At 43.5% G+C, this 26310-nt stretch overlaps 1 protein-coding gene across 1 annotated transcript in view; it reads left to right on the forward strand.

The window, feature by feature from the left end:
* The window catches only part of TINAG (tubulointerstitial nephritis antigen), a 33875-nt gene extending 11622 nt beyond the window's left edge, over positions 1-22253 (forward strand). The window contains exons 6-11 of the mRNA XM_044421439.1: positions 1146-1296; positions 8849-9026; positions 10908-10953; positions 13019-13142; positions 21254-21299; positions 22100-22253. Of these exons, the coding sequence (XP_044277374.1) occupies positions 1146-1296; positions 8849-9026; positions 10908-10953; positions 13019-13142; positions 21254-21299; positions 22100-22216 (662 nt within the window). The 3' untranslated portion in view covers positions 22217-22253. The remainder of the gene's footprint in view (positions 1-1145; positions 1297-8848; positions 9027-10907; positions 10954-13018; positions 13143-21253; positions 21300-22099) is intronic.
* Positions 22254-26310: the final 4057 nt, after the last annotated feature.

The raw sequence follows: 26310 nt of genomic DNA on the forward strand, positions 1-26310 counted from the left end.
CTAGCAGGCTCTGCTCACGACATGCCCACCATGTGCCTGTCTAGTGTATCCTTGAGCACCCCCACCGATGGGGCAAATTTTGTTTCATTTTGATTTTTTTAAAGCTACAATTATCTTAGTATTTTCGGAGCAGGATGTTTGTTATTATTGCTGATGCTTATTAATTTCCTTGTTTTTGATGTTTGATTATTGTATTGCACTTTTAATGCTAGCTTGAGAAGACCATGTCATAAGAGGCAGTGCAAAATTATTGTTAACAAAAGGGACGAAGTGAAATGAGGGGATAAAGCAAAGCAAACTCCAGGAAGGTCAGAGTTTTTAGCCAGCGCCTAACACTGCACTTGCATGGGAGGCAAAAGGATACTGGGACAAGGTGTTCTTAAACCTCGGAGCTAACAAAGAAAAGGGCTTCTCCTACATCACCACCAACAGTGGCCAGATGCAGAAAGGGTCTTTCCTGCTCTAAGTGGAAGGCAAGTGGACAAGATCCTTTGTGTATCCAGATCTTAAGCCATAAAGGTATTTTCCAGGGAAGGTTTAGGTAGGGCAGGTCATATAGGTAATCATGCCGGGGATCCTGAGTTCTTCCGTCTCCCCTCGGATAGGTCAACATTCAAATGAATTTGGATTTCAGTGAATCCAACTGCCGTTTCTGCAGCTTTTTCAGAGTCACGCGGATTCCATGAATCTTTTTTCTACTCGAGCAGAAAATTTGTTCAGATTCATAGTTCACTAATGTGCATTGATGCTAGTCTGCACTTGTACGAATGGAATGATCCATATATCCCTAAAAGCATCTGACTTTTTCAGTGAATGGATAACAGACTGAAGGATGTCTGGCAACATGCAAAACAGGTAAAATAGACTTAACCAAATCCATATATCCTTAACAAGTATATCATATACTAATATGGGTGTTCAAAGATAGTCTGGACATGCACATGGTGGGCATGTTGTGAGCGAAGCCGGCTGGAGCTAGGAGTCAGACTAGATGGCCTGGGAGGCCCCCTCTGACTTGCTCTATTTCTATGTTTCTATGAATATTTCTAGTGCCAAGAATTTTACAAAACATCAAACTTCATTATAAGTAGTTTAATGAAACCTCTACTATAGGTTAGTAATCCTGATTATTTTCCACAAAACAGGTGTTGCTGCAGACAGAATAGCAATTCATTCCAAAGGCCTTTTCACAGACAATCTTTCACCACAGCATTTGATCTCTTGCGACACAAAGAACCAGCATGGATGCAAAGGCGGAAGCATAAATGGTGCTTGGTCGTACCTGAAAAAGTACGGGTAAGTCAATACTTTATTTATTATTATTTTTAGAGATAAAACAAATACAGAATAATAGTCTAAGAAAAGCAAAAGAAGAGCCTCCCACACATCTGTATATTTAAAATTTTTACAAAGCATACATTCAATCAGGATAAGGTTTCTCAATAGTCCTCATACTTATATTAACCCTTCAAGAGTCTTTTAAATTGTACAGAGAGGAGACCCAAGTGTTGTTAGAATCATATCTGTGTCAGTAAGTGATAGGTGTGTAATGGGTGCAAAGCAAATCCTTTGGAAAAGAAGTGTACACATGCTACTTCAAAACCAACCTGTGTTGCACTGGGAGGTCAAAACTCCTGGCAAAGCAAATGCAGCTTCTTCTGGAAAAGGTTGAGTGCAGCAGGAGCACTTACTACTGATGCCAAAAGAAATAAGAAAAGTCTGACTTACCTGTATTTTTTCAGGTAAGAGAATAGGCAACATTTCTGGAGCCATGGATGTGCTTGGCAATTTGGGAAATGATCATGGGCATAACTCCAAAAAGACTGCCATGGGAGCTAAGGCAAAAGCCAAGACATTATCTGAGAGGCCGTAGGGGTCTTCTGAGTCCCATTTCTGAGATTCTGCCATCTTGGAGCTGAGACTCTGGCCAAAGCCAGCATGGCAAGTCTGCACTGGCTGCCCGTCCCATTCTCCTGAGCTCACAGCTGGGCTCTGGAGGGGAAAAGGGTGTGTGCTAGGAATGGGAGAGAAGGAAACTGGGACCAGGGAGCTGCAGCAGTTCCTACAAGATGCCTGGCCATCTTCCATTCTCCTCTCCAGGGCTAACGGAGAGAGCCGAAAATGGCTGCATAGAGAAAATGCGGGGTGCAAGGTGCAGCAGCGCCAGAGATCTTGGCTGCTTCACCTCGATCCCACCACTAGATGCTTGTAAGCCTGCATAGGCGATGGGGCCCCACTCCGAAAGACCCCCTGCTGGGCAGCGGTGGCTCCTGAGCCGGCACACACTGAGTGACGCCTGTGAATCCCCCATTGGCATCGGTGACAGGAATAGCGGTTCCAGCTGGCAGGAAGGAAAGGTGTTGATTTCTATTTTTGAAGTGAGAATAGTAGAACATGTTGCTGGGTGCCAAGAAATGAGTCCCAGGTTGCATCGGTCCCTTTGAGCACCGTATCGCCTGCCCCTGCTGGAGAGTAAGATGCAGCTCTTGCCAGAAATCAGCCTGCCGGATCTCAAACATGCATCACCTCCTTTACAAGCTACATGATGTTTATATTTATTCTATAATAATATTAAGAAACGGCTGCTACGTTTCATAGAAACAGAGCGAGTCAGAAGGGGCCTCCCGGGCCATCTAGTCTGACCCCCGGCTCCAGCCGGCTCTGCTCACAACATGCCCACCATCTGCATGTCCAGCCTATCTTTGAACACCCTCACCGATGGGGCCTCAATGACCTCTCGTGGAAGCCCATTCCACACCCTTGGGGTCCTAACTGTCAGGAAGTGCTTCCTGGCATCTAAATCTTTCCCTCCCTCCCTCCCTCCCTCCCTTTCCATATATGCAAAGACTTTTTTTTCCAACCAAGAGGAAAATAAATTTACTTCTAGAGTAAGTAATTTCCTTCATAATACCTACTTTAGAAAGTTTTCAGGATGCTTAAAAGAAGGAAGAGACATTTGCAAATTATCAGCATATTAGATTGATTCTACCTTTCCCCTCTGTCTGTTTTTAATCTTTAAAAAAAGTCTTATGATATGTTGAAAATAATGATGACAAATGCAACCCAGCCATGGATTTAAATAGCAAATAATACTGTGATACTGACAAGACCTCATAACTGCTAGTAATTATGCATGATATGATGATGTGACAGATTATGGGTAAGGAAAATTAGATCAGCATCTCAAAGGAGAAATCTAATGTTATGTCTTCTTGTTCACCATGGTTTCAATAATCTGTTTGTGTTATATCTAAAAACAACACAATGATTTGTTATTACGGCAGCATACTTTACATCTCTGGGTCACCAATTGCCTGAAGGCGCCTAAGAAAATATTTTAGGTGTTCAGAAAAATGTGCGCATCTAACAGGAGTCCTCTGTATCACTGTACTGGCGATCCCACACCTGCTGGAGGTGAGCCCCACTCAGCTAGGTGGGAATCCTGTCTGTGCAGCTGTGAAAGGGACTGCACTTGAAGGCTGCCATCCTGCATCCTGCCTGAGCAGGTGGGACACAGTGCAGCCCCTCCGAAGAAGTCCATAGACTCTCTCCCTGGCCGTTTCCCCTCTGGCCATCAGCCATTCTGGTGTGGAGCAGGTCGCATTCTGGATCTCCTAGCAAGGGGTGAGGTAGCCCTTTTTTGTCGAGGTGTGGATTCTGTTGTGGTTACTTGGGGCTGGGGGGGATGGTGTGTGGCTGAAGGCAGCTGTGAGCAGGGCTGGAGCCAAAAATGGGTGAGTCCCCCTTTTGCTTTTCCTATACCCCTCCCTGTACCCCTCCCTCTCCCTCTTCCCCTCCCGCACTGCCAGGGGTGGGACAAATTGCTCTTGCCAGAAGACCGGAGTGATCACATCCACGGGGCCTCACATCCACTGAGGGTATCAGAATGGCCAGTCCTGGGCAACAAAACCATATGTCAGTAGGGGCGGTGCATTTCCTTTGGGACGATGTGTTGGGGCAAGAACAGATCCAAAGCTTTTCCTCTGTCTCTCTCCAATCCCTTTTTCCTGCAGACTCTCTCCCTGCTTCCCACCCTTCCCAGCAGAATGCCAGAGCCAGGCCAGGCCACTGAAGAGCCTCCGTTTCTGGACTGACCATTTCTGGAGAGCTTCCTTGCCACTTTTCACCACTGTATCTTTCTCACCCAGGTTTCCTCCTCCTCTGGGGGTCTCCCGCACCCTGCAGCAGGTTGAGATGCAGTGCGAATCTGCAGGCAGCCTAGTAAAGGAAGGGAAAGTGCACAGGCATCTTCCAAGAGCCCTTTCCACCCTCTGTTCTGTTCATTCAGGAAAAAAATCCTTCCTTGAAAATATCCACCAGTCCCACAAATCTGTGCTGAAGTTTTGTGAGGTAGTGAAGGTCCTTCTCTCCCCCATTTCAAGCTGATGGATGCTTTCACGAATGGATTCTGCTTGTGACAAATTTCTGTTTACAACACACTCTGGAAGCATGCCCATTTCTAAAAGTTGACCTGTTCTGCTAACGAGTTGGTCGATTTCTTAACATTTGACCTGGGCATCTGGCTATATTGCATGGACCATCTCAAAGCCCAGTTTGCTTTATTTTGATCATGCAAGATGACCTCAAGACTTGATAAAGAGGAAAAATGCATTTAGCATAGGTTTGAGTATGGCTGTTTTATACTCCATGCTGCATACCCGGTTCACATATAACACTAAGCCATAGTGTAGCTTCCTGAAATCTGGCTCACTGTTGTGTCCATTTCAGCAAATATGCCATGGTTTTTTCCAAACAGCTAATAACCCCAAATAGAATTGACACTGTGTGAACCTAGAATCTTGGCTTATCCCTGGTTTCTTTGTGCTGCTGTCTGCCCTAAAATGGAGGTGCTCAGGAAGAGCAACCAGAAAATTAAACCACTCTGAAGCCTGGCACAATGGGGAGGAGAGGGACGAATCAAAAATAAACAAAATAAACTGTGGCTTATTTGCCTGTCTGCCAATGCGACAAACTGCCTTTCTAAATCAAATTAACTAGATTAAGTCCTTGTGAAGACAAAAAAACAAAAACAAAAAACTGCCATATCATTAGATGTTATTCTGTTGCTCTTGGAGAATCTAAAATACTTTTTTAATTTCATGTTGATTATTGTTGATTTCATGTATTATGAAGGGGGAATTCCCAAACCTGAGATGAGCCAATATTTGGCACCTGGCAGCCTTCAAACCACTTTCTTTCCTTTGCTCTTTCTTTTCTTCATTCACCCTTAAATTTTTATACCATCCGTGCAATGCAAAAGGCAGTTTTAAATTTCCACATTTTAACATAAACTAGCACATACATGTGTTGGGCACAGCAATACAGTTATGGGAGATCTCACCACAGTACCCATAGGGCTGAAATTGGTAAAGCACCAAAAAAAGATATATGAATCTACTTGACTTATTCAGCCCACCAAAAAAAAAAAAAAAATGCAAATCATGACTAACATAGGGCAGGACCCACTCCCTTCACACAAAACAAGAGGGAACTATTCAGGAATAGGCCCCCACTGGGTTTTTATGCCCCATTCTCCACCAGCCTCTGGCCCTCTGCAATGGCAGTTCTGACCAGAGTGTTCCTACAAGTAAGTATCGGTTCCACTCCTGGGAATTCCTGTAGGAGCGCTTGGAAGGACTGTGCGTTGCTCTATGGGATGTACACATGAGATTCCCTTTACAGATTATGGCTGATGGGTTCCAGTATGTGGCTTGCATGGCCAAGGTCTGTTGGGAAAAGGCCCTTAAATAAAAAGGATTCTAGACATTTTTGTGACATTCTGTAGTCTTGAGCAGAGAACAGTAAAGGACGGACAAAGAAGATGCTTTAATGAGGACCTGCAGTCTCACATCCACCTGCATCTACCGTAACAAGATTCGCTCAGCAGTCCCTTTGCTGTAAACGCTCAGAGAGGGTAGAGGCCAAAATGTACTCCTTGGGAGAGGAATCTTGTGTCTTCATAATGATTTGCTCAAACCATTGGCCCTCACTGTTCCTGTCTGCAACATTAGCAAGTGCTGGAGGTTCACAGAAAATTGACAAAAACCAGGTATGAATGAATGCTTTCAGCCAGTGCTTTCTTGTCACTCTTGGTTAAGAATGTGAGGCATTCAAGACTCCGCATCACAATAGCACCATTACTGTTACCTTTAAGCAGTGAAGATTTAGGCTCCCCATAGGGTTAGAAGCTTCTTAGCGAGTTGCCAGTACTAAGGGTTCACACAGACCTCTGCGCATCCAGGTCATATCCCTTTGATCTGGTATCGATCTGATCTTTCCTCAGAGAGGTCTCCCATGTCATGCACCAGCCACACATTTACAGATAACAGAATGAGACAAATGAGCCATAAGGAGCTGTTGAGACTGAACGGCTGAAGCCTGTGAAATATTCTTTGCATGCCGCTACCAGTAGCCATAGGGTCGAAGGGCAACACTCAAGAACATCGGCCGGTTCCCCGTGGAGGCTGCAGCCGAGCAGCCTCTGCTTTGGCACTGACCTGACATGTCTACAGATCTTAGGCTGCAATTTTTTTCAGCAAAAACTTGTGTGTCTACTCAGCAAAAACTTGAGTGCTGAATTCAGTTAACTGCTGCAGTGCTGTACAGTTACTGCTTCTTTTACACTTTGCTTTATGCACTGCCCCATAGCTGCTTCTTTCTGGAAAGAAGATACTACACAGATTACCTTTGTACCCAAACAGTCTTTAATATTCAGCGAGGTGCGCATACTTTTAAATGATTTGCCTACTTCACAGAACTAATAAAGGAGCAGAGTAAATGGATTATCTGCAGTCTTTGACAGCCAGAGGACTAATATTACAACACAGGAAACGTAAACACACATCTCATATAATGCAATGGATTGGGGAGCTTATGACACTTTTAATAACTGAATGCCCCCTTCAAATGGATATTTATTTGCATATTTGTTCACTTTTGTTGAAGCCGTTGAATAATTGTTAGAAAGTGCATGCATTTCATAGGTATTACTCACTGTGGATTAGAAAACCAGAAGAAATGAGCATTGTTTTGCCAGTGCCTGCAGGTATAACAATGGGGACCTGCATTACTCTAAGCAGCTGCTCCCAACCTGGATGATTTCCTCAGCCATTCCCAGTCTGATTTCCCAGACTGTGTTCCTAAGCAGCCTGCAGTTCTGGGAATGCTTACCGGGGTGGAAGAAATGGGGACTAGAAGGGGCCGTACAGCACAGGAGGCACCTCGTGAGAGCAGGTCCTAAACAGGTCACTTTGGCCACCCTCTGGGTGTCCGCACTGCGCAGTCCTGACCCACATGGACTCCTTATTCTCTCACTACTAAGTAATATGTTTTGCCAAATATCCTGTATATACTGCCCCTGTGAAGCACTGGAGCATTCCCATTAGCATTTCTAATAGATATAGAAGCATTTCTGGCAGTTCTCTTGGTGTCGCTCACTTGACTGTATTAGCAGAAATATGGAGCCAAATGTTGTAGTAAATGCTCTCGTGGACCAATGATGATGTGATCAATATGATAATGGCATGTTAATCATGAAGCTCTAATACTCTGACCACCTAATGAGAAGGAAGGACTCACTGCAGAAGACCCACTGATGCTGGGAATGATTGTCAGCGAAAGGAGAAGGGGATGGCAGAGGTTGAGGTGGCTGGATGGGGTCACTGGAGAGGTGGGTGTGGGCTTGGGTGGACTCCGGGGGATGGTGGAGGACAGGAAAACCCGCAGGAGTGTCGTACATGGGGTCGCGAAGAGTCGGGCACGACTTTGCAACTGAAGAACAACAGGTGAATCATGGAATGTGGCTTTCTGTGAGGATGCACCTTTGATCAGAGTTCTCCTCTGCACGTGGTTTTGCAGGAAGGTTAGGTAAGATGAATCTCTTAGACCACAATCCAGGATTCAGGTAGCAAGAAGGTCTTCATGCTAACATCAGTGCGCTTGTTTCAGAGTAAGGGCCAAAGGCAATGTGACCTCAACAGTGCAATTCAATATATGACTACACAGAATTAAGGCATCCCGCGTATAATGAGGCTTTCTCCCAGGTCAGGGTGGGTAGGCTTCCACCCTAAAGTTGTTATTTTGCATTTCTCACGCGTTTTTCAAAAAAGGCAAATGAAATATTTATTTCATTTTTATACTGCTCAATAATCAAGGCTCTCTGAGATGTTAACAAAAGTTACAATTAAACAAACATTGCAACGCACACGCATTAATTTTAAAGAGCAAAGCCATAAAAGCAATTGCACTTGCTATGATTCAGCCCAGAAGCACAGCAACAGTACAGAATAAAATGGAATATATAAATAGAACACCTCTTTCAGGAGCTCATATCTGTGCAGGTGGAGCTCAGCAGGATCAGGAATGTGACGGGCAGGGAAGGGGGTTTAACCCTTCATCACCCTCAGCGGAGGCTGGTGTCTCCAATGCGGTGAGGCAGTACATCCACTCCAGGTTGCAGCTGGGTCTTGAAAAGAGCTGTTCATGGTGTTGGACCCGTACTGGGATGGGGTTTAGCACCAGGGATGCCTCCTTTAAAGTTCATGGTAAAACTTAGAGTGGATGCACCAAGTCTGGAGCCACCAGCTTCTCTACAATCCTGATGAAAGCGGCTTCCCTCAATGCTGCTATTTGTATGAGGAGGAAAGCTGGTGTCCATTTTGGTCAGTCCTGAGGAAGCTGTGCCTTGCAAAGTGGAATTGTAACTGAGGATTGGCAAGCTCATTACAAGAAACATTTCTTACAGAAATGAATTACTTTCAGTGAAACAGTTTAAGGTCAAGAAACCATGTCCATTGGCAAGCATCTTTTAAATCAGGATTTAAAAAAAACCAAACTTTCATTCAAATAGGCTGGTGTCTCATACTTGCTATCCATTCTTCTGGAATCAGTCTCACCAAGCCCCTTGTGCCATCTCAAGTGTATTTGATGCTGATGGGAAGCGGCGTGCCACGCGGCCATGTCCAAATGACTTCGAGCCGACCAGCCGCATTTACCAGTGTCATTCTCCTTACAGAATCTCTTCACAGGTAAGTGCTTCCAGCGACTTATTTTCCCTCTTGTTTTAGAGTGACTACATAAACAATGCTCCTTCTCCCAAAAAAGAAAATGCATTGTTCAAAAAGTAGACAAGGATTTGCACCAAATGCCTCAATTGTATGTATGGTTGCAACCTTAGAAATAGTTCTTATACATTAACTTAAAACAAAACTACTGTATTAGAGAAGGCTGCAACTAAGTGACTTGAGCACTCGCTATCCAGGTGCAAACCGTTGATAGGGCACTATAAGACCTTTGCTCTCTCTTTTTATAATACATTATCTTTAAGCTAATAGAGGATGCCTTAACTGAGAGGACTGCAAAACACATGGCTTATCTGACATTGTTACTCTATGAGGAAATTAACAACTTTTTTACTTTTAAAAGGTTTACCGTATGTTTACTTGCGTTGTCCATTCTTTAAGATGTATGGGTTAATCTTTTGCTTTGGATGCTAAATCTGGGACTTTCCTATGGGGAGAGCACCGTTACCGAAGAAAGAATCTTGGCTAACTTACCACTTGGTTCTACCCATATTCCACACATTCTTGCAAAGCGCTAGACATGCATTAGTAGTCTAGCCCTAATTAGTCTCTTGGGCTTGTGGATGCTCGAGACACTGGCTTGGGAAGGACCTCTCTTCCTGGCTCCAACGTGGACACTCACCTTAGAGCCAGGTGAAGGCAGTGTAAGTCATCAGTGATGGCCATGGGCACTCCAGAGGACCTGTGGCAGAGCATCTGTCGCTGTCAGGGAAGAGACTGGGGCTGCTGTCCCATCACCGTGGTTGGGAAAATAAAGCTACTGGTGCGATTCCACTGGGGAGGAGGCCCTGGGCATGCTTCACTGGTTGCTTTGACTGCCTGCAGGGGAACGGGGAAGAGGCATGGGCAGAGCTGACCCAAGTCGTTACGCTACCTGAGATGAAGGACCAAATGCCCCTCTCCCCCACCATTCGCCTAACTGGCCGTGAGTTCAGTGTCGCAAAGGAACAACATCTTCTGCTACACCTGAGGGCAGCGTGACAGATCAGTGGGTCTGGGGAAGTCACGTCCAAAACACATCTCTGTAATCTAGCACCTTACTGACAGTTTCTGCCTTCCAACATCTGCTGCCTCCGGCATCCTGCCTCCTGCCCAGAGCTAGGGCCAGCCCTGGGCAATAGCAACAGGGCAGTTTGAACAGGGGTAACCGTGTGGGTGGTGTGTGGGTGGATGTGTTGGAGAGAGGGGTAGGATTACCTTCCATGCTTGCCATAAGCCAGCCTGCCTCAGCTGCAGCTCCCCTTCGACTTCAGGCAGTCTGGAGATGACAAGGTTGGCTGGCGCTGCCTGTGGGTGCTACTGCACTTCCAATGGGCACACCATGAACAGATAATGAGGGAATAAGAGGGATTACTTTAGTGGAGCCATCTAATCATCATCAGGACATCATATTTGAAAACCTTATGACGCAGTATAAAGGCATGGTAGAAATATAGCACAGGATTCCTGAATTGCCAGAAATTGTATTTTCTGCTCCCCACCCTCCAAAAAGTTCATTTAGATCAGTGAATTTCCTTTTCAAAAATCAAGGCCATTTTAAGAATAAAACTGTAAGCTTGAAATAAAATCCTTGGAATGCCCATGTGTGTGCCTTCGCTCCTACTTAAGGTTCTGACTAATCCTTGAATAACCCCAAAAGCAAAGATTTCCAAATTTGGGTATTTAGTAAATTCAAGGACACATTATTCTGCTTTGTCTGTGCAGCCAGAAAGCCAGAGCATTTATCATAACTGAAGATAAATGGAACAAAAAACATATTCCTGAAAGGTTAAATGTACAAAACTTTTAAAAAAATGGGTAAAACATTTCTCTTTTCCCCATCTTTAGGAGACTGAAATAATGAAAGAAATTAAAGAGAACGGGCCAGTGCAAGGTAAAGGAAAGGAGAAAGCAACACTGAAGCTGATGCTGAGATGTTTTTCTTGTGCCCAGTCTCTCCATAGAAGAGAGCAATCTGTATATGGATGTCAGCTGCATTTTACTTGGCTCCTCTGGCCAAACTTAAGATCCCTGGTGGTGTTGACCACCTCTAGTCTGTCCTTGTTTTCCCTGGAACCAAGGAATGAAAACAACAATGAGCTTATGCAAATCCTGCTGTAATGTGTGCATGTGTAACTCCCACCTGCATGACGTTTAGCCCATTCCAGCACTGCAGGAACCAGTCTTTCCTCTCAGCAGTCTTTGCTCAGAAACTCCTTTGATTTACAGTGCAGTCCTAATCTAATTGCATCAGAAGTGAGCCATGCAGTTCTCTTTGTTCTCTATGCTGACGACGGGGACAGCTTTTGGGGTTTTTGCTTTTTGCTCAATATTCATTTCCATGTTATGTGCACTGGTTTGAAGTGACAATATAATGTTGAAGCAACTTATTTTGCTTTTCCTTTTAGTCAGCAACACTGCTTTTTAATAGATATTTCTCTGTTATTAAAGTGCTGTATCATGTTTCATGCTATGGCTGATTGGAAAAAAAATGGCAGCAGTAATACCAGTTTCTAAGTGGTAGGGACAGGCCTGCAGAGGGAGGGACAGTCTGGGCTTTAGAAGTGGGCCTTTCTTCCTACAACGCAGCAGGTTCCTCTGTGTCCCTCCTGCAAGAAAAAAGGGTATCTGACTGGGTAAAAGGAGTATTCAACAGTTATCCCATCTGCCAGCTCTACTCAAGGCTCACCTGATTTATGAACAGCTGCAGTCTCACCTTGATAATTCCCTGAGGAGAGGGGCCCAGCAGAGAATAGTAATTTGCTCCTCCATGTGCTGAGGGAACTGGGACCATGGAGTCCTGCCTGATGGGTCTGTAGGCCCTTCCTCATTCCCAGAGGGGATCATGGAGACCTAAAGGAAAAGCCAGAGTGTAGCAAGGGGCTGAGGCCTGAAAGAAAAGCCGTGGTCTGAGCAGCTAGAAGAAATACGGGATGAATTTGTCAGTGGCTTGACCCGAGTCACACAGAAATGTTTTACTGATGACTTCACACAATTCAATCTTCAAATGCATTTTTCCTTTCTTTTTCCTTGTGGGGTGGAGATGACCAATTTCATTTGGGTCTATGGAGGAGCTTCCCTTGCCTGCACCATTCATAGTTGTGCAGAAGAGGGAATATCATCAGGCATAGCTGAGGTAGCAAATTACTCCCGCTGAACTTTCAGCTTGGGCACAGCTATTTATTATTTATTTGGAATCTATCAAAGAGACATGATGGCCACAGTTTTCTGTATCTGACTGTCTTAATGCCATGGGGAAACCCATAGGAAATTTAAATTTTGCAGCTGAGTAAAGTGAAAGTTTCTGGCATGATATTAGAAGTTAAAAAAACAACAACACTGTACTACTGGAAAAAAACACTGTGGACTTGTTCTTCTAATTTCAATCAGAGGGTTTCCCCTCCTCCTGATGGGCTTGTAGGTATCAACAGAGATTCCCACCATGTTGATTTTTGTTTGTTTTTCCTAGACATTTTTCAGAACAGAGGTCCTGATGTCTTTTAATTAAAGCCTCAGGAAAATAGTTAGGGAAGATTGGTAACTCCCATATTAGTGGGACTCATAATACATTATAGCTTTCATTTTGAGCTTTGTAGGAGCTATCTATGGTGCTCCGGGTTGGGGAACCTATTTTGGGATGTTCAGCACCATGGAGAGTTCCTATGCAGCTCAAAAGAAAGCTTGTACTGGCAATAGTGTAAACTGATCTATGAAAGAAGCAAAAAAAAAATAACGTGAATAGAAGATAGCTAGAAGTAGTGAGTTCACAAAAAATGTATGGAATATCAGGAATAGGAAGACCAAAAGAAAGCTTATGCCGTATACTCTTTATAGGGTTTTTTCTTCTACTTTTTACTGTTTGCTTGCATTAATAATTCAGATAAAGAAAGATGCTAGTTAATCTGTTAAATTTAGAAGAATGAAGAAAATGAACTTGCATTCTGTTTTTTACAATGTAGCTGTCATGCAAGTATACGATGATTTCTTTCTTTACAAGAGTGGGATTTATAAGCACAGAAGGAGCACAGCTGCACTTCCACGGCAGGATGATCTAAGCAGAACCCACTCAGTCAAAATTATTGGGTAAGTGAAACCAGGTGTGTTTCGACATGCCTTCTCCATACGAAGTGGACAGTGGGTTCAGGAATATTATTATATCAGTGATATTCTGGTGTCAGTCTTCACTGTGTTCACCTGCTTTCTTCCAGGATGTGAGTTGAGCTGCTTCAAGCCTGGCCTTAATTTCGTTTATGCCTCAACTTCCTTGGGCCTCCAGCCACGGTGGTGGGGCATGGGGTTAGAGTCACCAACAGGCGTTCCCCCACTGGCCCTAATTCCTAAGGCCCAGCATCAACAAATATTAAAGTGAAGTGATTCCACAGTGCCTTCCAGCAGAAGTAAATTATCTTTTTTAAATCTGAGCTGTTATCCCAAACAGGTGCAATACTTACAGCTCAGTCTAGTGAGATTTTGATAAGAGACCACAGAAATATTCTCAGAAAACATTAGGTTTTCTCTTCATGACAGGGGACTCAAATATGGCCATCCTTAAGACATGAAACACTTGTACTTTTCTAATGTTATTGTTCATATTTTTCTAATAAAGGAGGTTGGGGAGCTATATACTGAAGCTTCAGGAAATTACTTTCTGCTCACACTAAAGTAATTTTTTCCTGAAGACTGCTTGCTTTGTGTGAGAGAGAGAACAAGAGAGAGCAGGGGAAGGGGAAGAGGAAGGAGAAGCAGACCTGCTTTAAGAATAATAATTGATTTGGTGTCATGGATTAAATGGAATCTGTCTTTATGCTGACTTAAACATCTTCATTTTGCTTTTCACTTAATGCAGCAATTTTCCAACTTCATGCCTTCAAAATGTATGCAAAGGCATTGAACTATAATGTCAATCGCCCCTGGCCAATATTGTTTAAATGTGACGTTGTACAAGCACCCATCACGTTGCTCTGCTGCCCCTCTGGAGGAGATGCAGGAGGCATGTGGGAGGCTGAAGGCAGGAGAGGTGGTGGGGCGGGGGGACCATACTTGCCCGTGATTTCTGCTCAGATTAGTTAAAACCCATTGATGAGAATTGCAGTCCAGAACACTGGAGACCATTAGGTTACAAGGGCAGATCAAAGGGTTTAACTACACATTCAGCACAAAGACCTGCAATTAATTCTTGATAGGCAGTATTTCAAAGCGAGCCATGGGAAATGCTAGCCACACTGTCTCTCCCCGGATTGGCTTTCCCCCCCATGCTGCTGTTGTGGAAGTTCTGAGTTATCTTTATTGCAATTTTGTTGAATAGAGTAAATTTCTTGACTGTCACCTGCATAATGTTCTAATGTTCTCACTCTTTCACTAGACATCAGGTGAGTTATGCTGCTGACGTGCAACTGCAGGGCAGGATCTTTCACCCAGCCCTGCAAAAGATGTTTAAATAACAATACCGCTTTATATTAATCTCCACCTGATAAAGCTTTAATGATAGGAAGAATGAATGTTCTCAACAGCAGTATGCGTTCCTGCAGAGCTATTCTAGGACATCTTGCACATTTAAATTATTAATATTAAAAAAAAACCTTCAGAGGGCAACAAAGCATTTTTCCCTGTTCATTGCTTCATCTTTTACTCTCTCTCTGTGGTTTTTTCCCCTTTTTTTCTTTTGTGAAGTTTAATATGTTGAGCTGTTTTGTGTTGATAGAAGGACGAAACTGTGAAGCAATTAAGTACAAAAGGAAAAACGTCCACCTGCTATGACAGCTTTCTCGAAGTGCGCCCTGATGTGCTGCACTACAAATATCAGCAAGTTCTGACTAATGGGAGGGCACCAAGTTGGTGAAGGCTGCATTAGAGACAGAGGAAGCAGATGATATTCATCTGATGTACTCAGAATTTGATAGCGTACTGTTACCATTATTCACGTGAAGCTAGATTCTGAATACTTATCTGGGAAGTTGGTAGCTAAATTGGTACAATCTGATTGGTAGTTTCTGAACACCAGGGGCGATGATTGATTCTGGGTTTGAAATAAGGTGGTGAGGCGGAATGTTGGCCACAATGAAGATGAATGGCTGCAGGTTTCTGGCTGGAACTGGGGAAGAACCTTCATGGAGAGGTCATGGGCGGTTGTCACAAGAGGAAGGACCAGGACACCACCCAAGAGCATGCAGGGCAGAAGCTGAGGAAGCTCTCTTGAAGTGAGCTGAGGTCTGACTGTCCGCTGGTGGTAGTCCTAAGGAAGACACAGCTGTTGCTGGACCAAACTGAGGATGCCAGGGAAAGCCTGGCGAACAGCCTTTAAGGTCCCAGTGGGTAGCCAAATCCTATCAGAGTGAAGATAGTATATCTACCCCCATTGCCAGGCCTGTGAGAGCCAAGCTAAACATTGTGCTAATCTTGTAGCATGCAGCTGGGGCCTTGTCTTTTTCCTCTAGCATAAGCATGAATGGCCCTGATTCAGAGGAGGAGCTCCCCACACCCCCACTTCAGGGAGGAAACTCAGTCACTTCCTCACAGCTCATTTTAAAAAGAAAGAAAAGAAATAAATTCTCTAAAAGCAAGTTGTTGCCAACACATTTTACTGTTTCTTTAAAAGGGTTTTAGGCTGTTCCTGCCAGAATCTGGCTATGGAAGCATGAGTTCCCATTCTTAACCAATAAATCTCCATTCATACTCTGATGTGCAGTAGAGCACTCAGTTATCCACGTGATCAAAACTGAAGTGAAGAGCAATAAGGCTGTCCCTCCTCCATTGATATTATGCCTTTGACCCTGGACCAGAATAGTGTGACAGGAATGTAATACTGAAGAGTTTGATCAGCTCAGGCAAGTGAAAGATGATTATTTCCTATAGGCCTCTGTTCCAAGGGAAAACAATGATTACGACAGAGAACTTACCACATGAAAGATGTATTTGCATCATCAGGCAACTGAGCTAAGAAATTCACTCCTCTCCACACCTCGCCCATGACCTTCACGCTCTCTTTGCTGACACCCCAATGAGTTTCGCAGGAAGGAGGGGTCTGTGACTTAGCCCTGCTTCTCTTTTATGGCTCTGGACTTCCTCTGGCCCGGAGAGACATTCTCAAGGTCTTTCCTCCTCAGGTCTTCCCTGCATTGCTTCTCATGCACAGGTCTCCAAGCCATACCCATTTCCGGATCCACTCTGCCCACATGCAGTACCACAGGCACATCCAGATTTGCAAGTAGGCGGTCTCCCGTATGGCCCTTCAGTGTGGAAGCACATTTTTGGTTGGAGAAATTTCCCTTCTCTGGGGCCAGACGTGTGCAAATGTGGCTCTTCATTTTCCCCTGAGCTAGGACTCGGCTTTTCCATGGTGAACTCCTTGAGCTGGCTAGGAGCTTCTCCACAGTCTCCCCTGGCACAGATACCACATGTTTTCCACATGCTCTGCTATTTTATTTTCCTGCTGCAGTTAGCTCTCCCTTTCATTGCTTTTGCTACTTCTATGCATGTTATTGTATCCTCTCCCTTCACCCTTGCCCTTCTTGTCTATTATTGCAGCTCAAATCTGAATATATGCAGGCAAAATGTGCACACATAAAGTTGGCATACTTCTCAGCATAGCCATCCTTTGCTTGTGGGAATAAACAGTGTCTGTTGCCTGTATCAAAAGCTTAAGTAAACCCAGTTAAAATGTCTAAGGAGTGTCCTTTTCAAAATGCTGGCCTTGCTTCTTGCACCTATTCTAAGACAAATATATTGAAGAAAGAATTTACTTGCTTTCTGAAAGGCTGTTACATTTAATCAAGGCTATCCTGCTAGACCTTTATTGACCATGATCAATGATGAGTTGCTAGGAATTTTGTGGGCTTGTAAAGGAATAACATAACTGTCAGGTTAGTGAAGTTTTAGTACAAGTATATAGACTTAAAACATTTAGCCCCACAACTTGGTTTGAAAACTGATAATCAAATTAAAACTTTTTATACATATGTTTGCATTTATGTACCAAATATGAAACCCATTGTATTTATTTATTTTTCTTTAGCTTTGTGACACATAAGATAAACAACTGATCTCTTAAGGAGAGCGAGGTCCACTGTGGTTCCAGATGTCCTTCATGGACAGATACTGATTGTATGTGGCTGACACTTGGAATGAATGAATGAATGAATGAATGAATGAATGAATGAATGAAAGAAAGAAAGAAAGAAAGAAAGAAAGAAAGAAAGAAAGAAAGAAAGAAAGAAAGATCCTGAGCAGATTTTGTGAAGGACTTAAGTCACTGTCCTGTTTCCCTTCTGTCATAAAATTATAGAGTTAGAAAGGATCTTGGAGTCCATCTAGTCCAGCCCTTCTGCAACATAAATTTTGCACTGCTGGTGCAGCTACGGCATTTTCCAGTCCATCTTCTTCAGGGAAGAGACACAGGACAATGCATATCACACTTGTCTCTTGTTTGGAGATGGAAATTGGTATTGATCCAGTAATCAAGCACTGCCGCTGGGTAGCATTCCTTCTGACTTTGCACATGCTTGTGCAAAGCTTGTATTGGCACAGTGTCCAGTGAATTGCACCCACCTTTTCTGTATTGCCTTCTATTAAAAAATCTGTTCCAGATGTTCACTGCTATAAAATGCAGTAAATCTCACACTGATTTCACTACATACAGACCATACTCATAGGATTAAGTTGCCATCCTTCAGTTTTCTGTCTGATTCTCTGTTATAGTTTATAAGATATATAAAACCTCTAATCAGGCGTATCTGCTTTCCATTATTTTTTATGAAAGCTTATATTACCCTTTGGACTTGAGGTTTTTCCAATGAATAAATGAAAAGTTGAATATTGTAGAAGTAATTCTTTGCTATCTTCCGTGATTTGATGTAGAAGTAGAGTTTTAGACCTCATTAAATTAATAGTTAGTGTTTTAGGCACCTATTTAAAACTCCATTGGAAATGCACTTGGGCATTCCAGTTGCATATTTTTATGAGGACACTGCTACTTATTCTCTAATGGGCATCCGTTTCGCAGCGTGACCCTTCTCTAGCTGCTGAATGCTGGTGCTGCAGCAGCTAAAAAGGTATCCCGGTGGACTTAGACCAACACTGAGCAGTGAATTCAACCCCCATCCGAGCTGAACTGCACACAGTATCCATGGCCTGACAAGTTGTTTGGGCACCTGTGACAGCCAGACCCACAAGCACGTCTCCCTGGTAGCAAAAACGCATCAAATCAAGAACAGTTTGCTGCCCTTCTAGGACAACCAACATCGGCTGCCTGAGGTGGCTGTCCAAGGGTAGGGATATCCCTCCACCCTCCTGTGCAAGGCAAGGTTGGATGAGCCATGCCTTACATCCCTGTCTGGGTTTAGGAATTCCCACCATCTCTCTTGCAAGAATAGCTTTCTTATGCAAAACTGTTCGAGCTCTAGCTAACTGTAGCATAAGAGCCTGACACGATAGAGCTATGCTGGATTAGACCAAGGGTCCATCTAGTCCAGTCTATTGACACAGCCGCCCACAGGAAACCCACAAGCAGGACTATGAGTGCAACAGCTCCCTCCTGCCCAGGTTCCCCAGCAGCTGGTGCACACAGGCATGCCAGCTCTGATAAAAGGGCCAGCCTGTTAGCCAGCAGGGACAGGCACTTTTGAGAGCCTTCTGATGCACCCTGGGATAAAACCGATGGAGGCCTTCCCTCCCCATCAACTGCCATTCCTTCTGAGGTTCTGCAGGAGCTTGTTTTCCACTGGCTGTCATTAACTTAGAGGAGGACACTCAGAAGGCTGAGTGGTGGTCTTTCAGCAACTGGGCAAGGTGCTTTCCTGTGCATCCTGTACTGAATCTTATGCTTTTTTTGTTTGTTTCTGCACAAGGTAGGAAGATGGGAAGCCATCATGCATCAAGCCAAGCCTTTGGTACCTGTCTCTCAAACAATGGCTAGCAACATCTTCTCAGGGTTTCAGATCAAGGTCTTTCCTAGAACTTCTGGAGATGCTGGGATGTTCTACATGCAAAGCACCTGCTCACCCACTGAACTAAGACCCTTGTTGATCCATTGCAAGGACGACTAGCTATTAAGACTACTAATCTATCTGAACCAAGATTCATGCCTGGAAACATTATCATGCATTGATTTTTATCTTTTCATTAATGGAGGTCATTAACATTTCTTAACATTATTCATATTCAGAGGATGAAATATGGTGCATTGGGATTTATTTCCTCTAGTCGTACTTCCATGCCTTATTGCTAGAAAACTCCAGCAGACAGGGTTATGAACTTACAGATATCACAATGTGAGACGAAGCTTTGGGAGCCGTAGCTAAGCCCACAGGGAGCAGAGGTCTTTGTAGCCCATCTGTTGCAGACATTCCTAGCATAATTATATTTGCTTTGGAGTGAAAATGCTAGAGTTGTACACATCCTGTTGGCCATAGCTCAAGGTCTGCTTCTCCTGAGCAAACATCACTGAAAAGTGCCATTTTGGCATGAATAAATAAATGGTTCTAACATTATTGCTCCATGTCATGATTAGAATATCTAATGTTTTTATATTTAAATGTGGAACCAACAAGAAGTGAGATAAAAGAAAAGTGGGTTTTCTTGATGGATGCCTGGAAACATGTGTGTGTGTGTGTGTGTGTGAGAGAGAGAGAGAGAGAGAGGGAGAGGGAGAGGGAAGGAGAGAGAGAGAGAGAGAGACTGAGCGGTGTCAACAACCCAGTCCCCAGTGACACAGTAAAGAGTGGTTTGTCTAAAGAGAATAAGAAATAGAACCTGCTGGTCTAAACCTGAAATCCACACAGGCTCCTATGAGCTGGTACATAGTGTTCATAGAGTTAGCATCCTTTTAATTGTGTTGGTATCAATAGGTGTTTGCAGATTTCTGAGGTGCCACTTCTTAAACTTTAGGGAAGATTTTCCACAGCCATGTCAAAACTTAGCAATAGAGAGCCAGTGTGGTGTAGTGGTTAAGAGCATGGGACTGGGACTCAGAGGATCTGGGTTCGAGTCCCCGCTCGGCCATGGAGCCAACTGGGTGACTTTGGGCCAGTCACAGTCTCTCAGCCCAACCTACCTCACAGGGTTGTTGTTGTGGGGATAAGATGGAGGAGGAGAGATAATGTAAGCTGCCTTGAGCCCTTTGTAGGAAAAAGGCAGGATATAAATAAAAAAAAAAAACTGAAATTCCATGTTGTTTCACATCCATCTTACAATTCTGCTGCTCTTCCTCTTCTTCCTCCTTCCTGTTCCACCTAATAGCCAAAGCTCTCTGAGCGTATGACGCAGTGAATACGAAGGAGAATCTTCCCTATCCCATCTTAGTCAGTGGCAAATTCATGCAGTGGAGGGTACTAAACAGTGCGGGTCCCACAGGAATGTGATCATTAAGTCATTCATAAATGATCTGGGATTACACTGATCAGCAGTTGTTGAATTACTTCGGGTGGTTAAAACCTGTAAACCAGATTAACTTGCTTTCAGCGGTTGCATTTTATGCGATTGCCTCTGCAGAGGGAGATTTCATCTTTGAAATATGTTGGGTTCAAATCGAGGAGCTTCCCTTTGGCACCTCTGAGCATATTTCTCTTTTTGCATTTCTGTCCTCATAGGCAACCGCAACCAACCTGCTCTCATTCCTTGAATCCCCTGTTTGCTTGGTTAGTTTTTTATGAAATGCCGCAGAGTTGACTCTTGCCAGTCTAATCAGAGACATAACTTCTGGAATCATGTGCAGTACCAATTCTGCCTGTTAAGTACTGAGCCAAGGAATAGCTGGCTTTGGAACTGAGCTAAATATAGAAGCAGGAAAAGAGCACATGCTAAAATTTCACATTCAGTTTGGTTTGATGGAGCTAGCTAGCTGGCAGTCTTCTGAGAGAAAGCTTATTAAAGAAAATATTAGACTGTTTTGGTGATGAGGCAGGAAGGATCTACTCCAATATTCTGCACAGCAGTCAATGCTGCTTCTGAAAATATGCTTCTCAGCATGGCAGCAGAATTGTTAAAATGCCTTAAAATGTACATTTCTTGGTTTGTTGTGATCTGTATCTATTACTTCTTGTGCTTTATACTGTTTGTTATGATTTATATTGCTTGCCTGCCATAAAGTCAATAGAGAAAAACTCTTCCCTTCATATTTCTTTCATTTCCCCCTCCTTACTAGAAGATTCAAGGGAAAATGGCAATGAAGCATATCTTACTAATGTTCTCTCCTTGGGCAGGTGGGGTGCACTCCAAGATGCAGATGGACAAAGGCAAAAATTTTGGGTGAGTGATCTTTTTAAATAGAGGAAGGATAGAGGTCCCAATCCAGAAAGAGTACGTTGTGAAATCAATGGGGCAAGGCAGACTCTATCACACTGTACATCTCCCTGCTGCCCCCTCACACGGGCAGGTGGGGTAATGCACAACGTAATAGACGCAAAAATCAGTGTTGCATTTATATCCTGCCCTCTTCCTCTTTCAAGGAGGCAAAGGCAGCTCACACAGTTCTCGTCCACTCCATTTTATCCTCACAGCAAGTATCCTGTGAGGTGGGTTGGGCTGAACATGAAAGAGAGACACAGAAAAGTAGCAGCTCCATGCCTTCCATAGCTTCTGGTCCGGTCTCAGAACATCTTGAGGACACTGTGGGGAAGGATTTTTACTGAGATCACGTCTCAGGAGGGAAGGGTTAATCCTATCGCCATGGGCTCACCAGGTATTTAATTAGAAAAACGAGGATGTGGTTGCTAATAGTCATTATCATCCCACTCATCAAAAGAAGCAACCTGGTGCCTCCAGATGTTTGGGATTAGAACGCTCCTCTGTCCCAGACAGCATGATCAGGGATTCTTGCCAAAGCATCTGGAGGGCACCAGGTTGCTGGCATGCATTCAAGCAACTCAGCTATCTCTTTATAAGCAAGAGGGCAAGTAGGAGTCCTCCTGGAAAGAATGATGCCATCACTGTCACGCCTCTTCCCTGGACTGAGATGGATCATATCTTTCGGCTCTTTTTATAGCATTTTATTTGGCAACAATTTGGGAATTCACAGTGACGTGGTGTTATGTCTCTCCAACCTTTAGATTGCTGCAAACTCCTGGGGAAATTCGTGGGGAGAAAACGGCTATTTCAGGATTTTACGTGGGCAAAATGAATGCGATATTGAACAACTGGTAGTAGCTGCCAACTGTCACCTTTAGAAGACTTTTTTTTGCCAGTCTTTTATTCTAAATTAAATGTACCTTCCACAGCACCAGTGTGCATACTTGTATTATTATTTTGGGTAGCAGTTCTACCATCACTAAATGTATTGTATTAAAGCATGAACATAAATCCACTATGATCAAACTCCTTGTTTATTTGCTTTTTGCTTCTGGTGCAGAGCTACTGACATTTTACACGTGTTTTTATTCGCAACTGCTTTCCCCAGAAAGAGTTAATTCTCAATGCTCTTTCAGTCAGTGAAGGCTGATGTTTTGCTTAGTTGCTTACATGCTCATCTGTCTATGCCTGAGCCATGCCTAGAAGCCAGGTGTCCAATTCAGGCTGCAATCCTAAAGGCACAATGACGTTTGAACTCAGTGGGGGCTTAGTGCTGAATAGACAGGTAAATCCCACTAATTTTGATGGACTGAGAATGTCAGGAATGACTCTCTCTTCCTGCCCACCCGTGCCGGGTGACTAATGGCTCCAGTCCAGCTCTCGCTAGCACCTGGTGGCCTGGGCCCCTGAATGCAGAGACATTAAAAACACACTTCACATGTTCTGTAGGCTCTAAAGAAGCAAAACAGTGCAAAAGTAGACTTGTATTCACTTATGTATCTGCATCCTCTACTTCTTTGCATGGGTCTTCCTTTAACAGAGGATTAGACAAATTCATGGAGAGTACATCTACCCATGGATACTAACTGCGATGTCTCTATGTTACGTCCAGACACATGCCTCTGAATATCAGTTGCTGGGATGCAACCATAGGAATGGGGTTATGCCCTCGTGTTTGGCTTTTGGGATTGCTATATGCATTAGGCTGGCCAGTGTGGGAAACAGGACACAGTACTGGGCAGCCTTTGGCCTGATCCAGCTCAGCTTTTCTATTGGATTGAGCTGGTCAAATGATCTAACTCTTTTTTCTTGGTGTCCCACATCAGCTCTGACTCTGCTAAAGAAGAGTGACCCGTTGCCCCCTGGGTGTTTTGGACCACAACTGCCACGATCTCTGGCCACTTGCCATGCTGGGAATTGTAATCCAAAACATTTGAAGTTCACCAAGTTGCCAACCTATGAGCTGGAAAATATTCCATTGTTGGTTCGTTTTTTAAAATCTGTTCACCTAAATGGGAAGAAACCAGCTATACCCTGTGTTGCTTCTTTAAACATAATTCAAATTCCACCCTGTTAGGTGGAAAGAATCCATTCTTTTCTAGATGACATCTTCTTTGTCACACCTCTGAGATCAAAAATTATTTTAAGAGCCACTAAATCCTAAGTAGATAACTAAAGGATTTTTGAAGTTCTCTTGGTTTTGTGATTCTCCATTAGGTGTGCTTGGCGTTATGTCTTGATATGGAAAGGACATAAATACATTGAGTCAATCAAACACATGGATTCCACTCAAGTTACTCTGTAGAAATTCTTAGAATTGTTTCAGCTTCATTAGCTAATCTTTCTTAAATGGAATTCCTGGCAGCATGAATTGAAGCCTGGAAGTTGTCAGTTTGAGGTAGCCTTAGGAAAAATTACATGTGTCAGTTTGATTTTCCTCCCGCTTTGAGCTTTTAAACAGCTTAAAAGCAAAAAGGCTCATTTTCTTCACAAGTTTTCAAATCCAGATTGCACTATGAAACATTCTGTGATATTAAACTGCTATTTACAAAATCCCCTTCATTTTTTAAAACTGATATATTTGAAGGCTGAATATCAAAAAGCACCAGAACAACAGAAATGTCTCTTTGTAAAAAATTAACAAATAAAAATAATAAAAAACAGAAGACCAGGTTCAAAAGTAATAAACAGTAAGAGATATCTCAGTGTTTTGAGAAAATGGGAAAGGTTATCAGTAGGGATTACCTGTTAGATAGATTAGTGGGCTGATACAGATTTCTGCAAGCTTGAGTGGAAGTCAAAGAAGCTGGACGAAGTTGTGTTTGACAACTGTGGAACCTGTGGAAAAAAGGAATCTTCCCAAAATTAAGGGAACTGGTTGAGCCGAAGCTAAAAGGGGGGGTGGTCTGGATTAGTGCCAATTCTTTTAAACCTATTCACAAATGAGCCAGAATTAGAAGTAAGTAGTGATGCAGCCAGGTTTGGCTGATAACACCCAACGACTTAGGATGGGTCAAAACTATAAGGGAGGCAAGAGGCCAGGGAGGTTCAGAAGCCTTTCCAGTGAACAAGGCCAATTTCCATGGCTCTTTGCTCTCTTTTTTTTGCCCCTGGCACATAAATAGCAACCGTGACTGCCTCTGCCACTGCATGCAGTTAAGTCCTGGGACTACATGTCCACTCAGAATAACTGGGTTTCAGATCACTGCCGTTAAACTATGTGGAGCTGAATATCTTGGTTCAAGGATCAAATGCAAATCTATTATTTTTGACCAAGGGCTTTTTACCTTTGAAATGAAGAACTCCTAGGAGCAAAGTGCAGCCTACAATAATACAGTCTAACTGGAGGAAAACTTGCAAAAAAAGTGGGCAGGCGTCTTTTGGATGGCACTTTTGATGTGCTGTTGATTGCTCTGTAAAGAACAGTGGGTGTTGGTGTGTATGAAAGCTTATTTATTTATTTTATTTAGAAAATTTATATGCCGCCCCCTTCGCCAAAGTCTCGGGGCGGCTCACAAACTTATGAAGCTGATGAAATATGTATAGCAATTTGTGCAGTTATTGTTAGGGCGGGAAGATCTGTACTGCTAGAGCAGTACTGTAATTATAGAGCTCAGATTAATGAGTGCTCTGCGAAATTTACAAAGAGCATCTGGCATCACTATTTCCCTTCCAAAGATCATGTACAAGGTTTTGCCATGGGAGGAGACCCACATAAAAGGTCTGTTTGTGCCTCACCTCCTCCCCAGTTCTTAAAAAAAAAAAAATCTAGCTTCTAAACGAATGATGCCTTTTAGATGCTTCCAGACACACAATGTTGTCGTATTTTCTTTTGCTTTTATTATTTATATTGCCCTGAGAGTTTTGGCTATAGGGCAACTCATTAACTGAAGAAATAAAATAAAAAACTGGTGACTTAATAGCTACCTTTCTTTGTTTGGCTGTCTCTCAAGCACTTAATGTTCGAGTGTCATTACTGTGGAATGAGTGATCTGGTTTCTGCAGTGCATACAGAACTCACCCTCCTGGAACAGCATGCAAAGCTGCAAGCCAGGGCCAGTGCACATTATCAAACTGGCCACTGTGGTTTATTTAAGTCGTGGGAGGCTGTGGCATGTGGGGAGCAGAGCTCACTTTGAATATTCAAGCCACAGATATCAAAGGTTCTACAAGGGCTGTTTAACCCTTGCACACGCTGCCCTTTCTAGGGTTGGACAACCAAACAAGCTTGAACATTTCAAAGCTGCTGGGCATTTACTGGCACATGTTACAACCCACGATGACTTATTTAAACCATGGTGATCCTCTGAACCAGGTCAATATTTCTTTCTGCCTGAAGATGGGCTCTTTCTGCTATTACTGTTTCAAGACAAGAGAGCTGGCGGGCAGCCCATTTTGGCCTTATCCCCTGGCCAGGAATCCAAAGCCCCTGGGAGGCTGCACCCACTGCCTCCCAGGATGAACACTGCAAATATTACAGAGGGGAGACCAACCTGGCCCATCCAGTGTTAAGAGCAGCTGCAGGGAGCTTGCTTGCTTGCTTGCTTTATTGATTTATAAAATCTGTATGCCTCCCATTACTTGCATCTCTGGACGGCTTACAACATAGGTCAAGATAAAATAGATAAATTGACAATTCCACTCTGGCTGCGAATTTATCAAATACAAACTATAAAAACCAGTTCCCATTGCAACAGATTTAATAATTAATTAAATAAAAAAAGTCTTGACCTGGCGCTGAAAAACATATAATGATGGTGCCAGGCGGACCTCTCTGGGGAGCGCATTCCATAAATGGGGAGCCACCGCAGAGAAGGCCCTCCTCTGGGTACTCTGTCTCCTAACATCTTTCAGAGAGGGTTCCTGCAGGAGGGCTTCTGCTGGCGATCTCAGGAGGCAGGAGAGCAAATAGGGAAAAAGGCATTCCTTAAGATATCCTGGTCCCAAGCTGTTTAGGACTTTATAGGTAATA

Source organism: Varanus komodoensis, unplaced genomic scaffold (genome assembly GCF_004798865.1).
Source record: "Varanus komodoensis strain SLA01 unplaced genomic scaffold, ASM479886v1 scaffold12, whole genome shotgun sequence".
Classification (NCBI taxonomy): domain Eukaryota; kingdom Metazoa; phylum Chordata; class Lepidosauria; order Squamata; family Varanidae; genus Varanus; species Varanus komodoensis.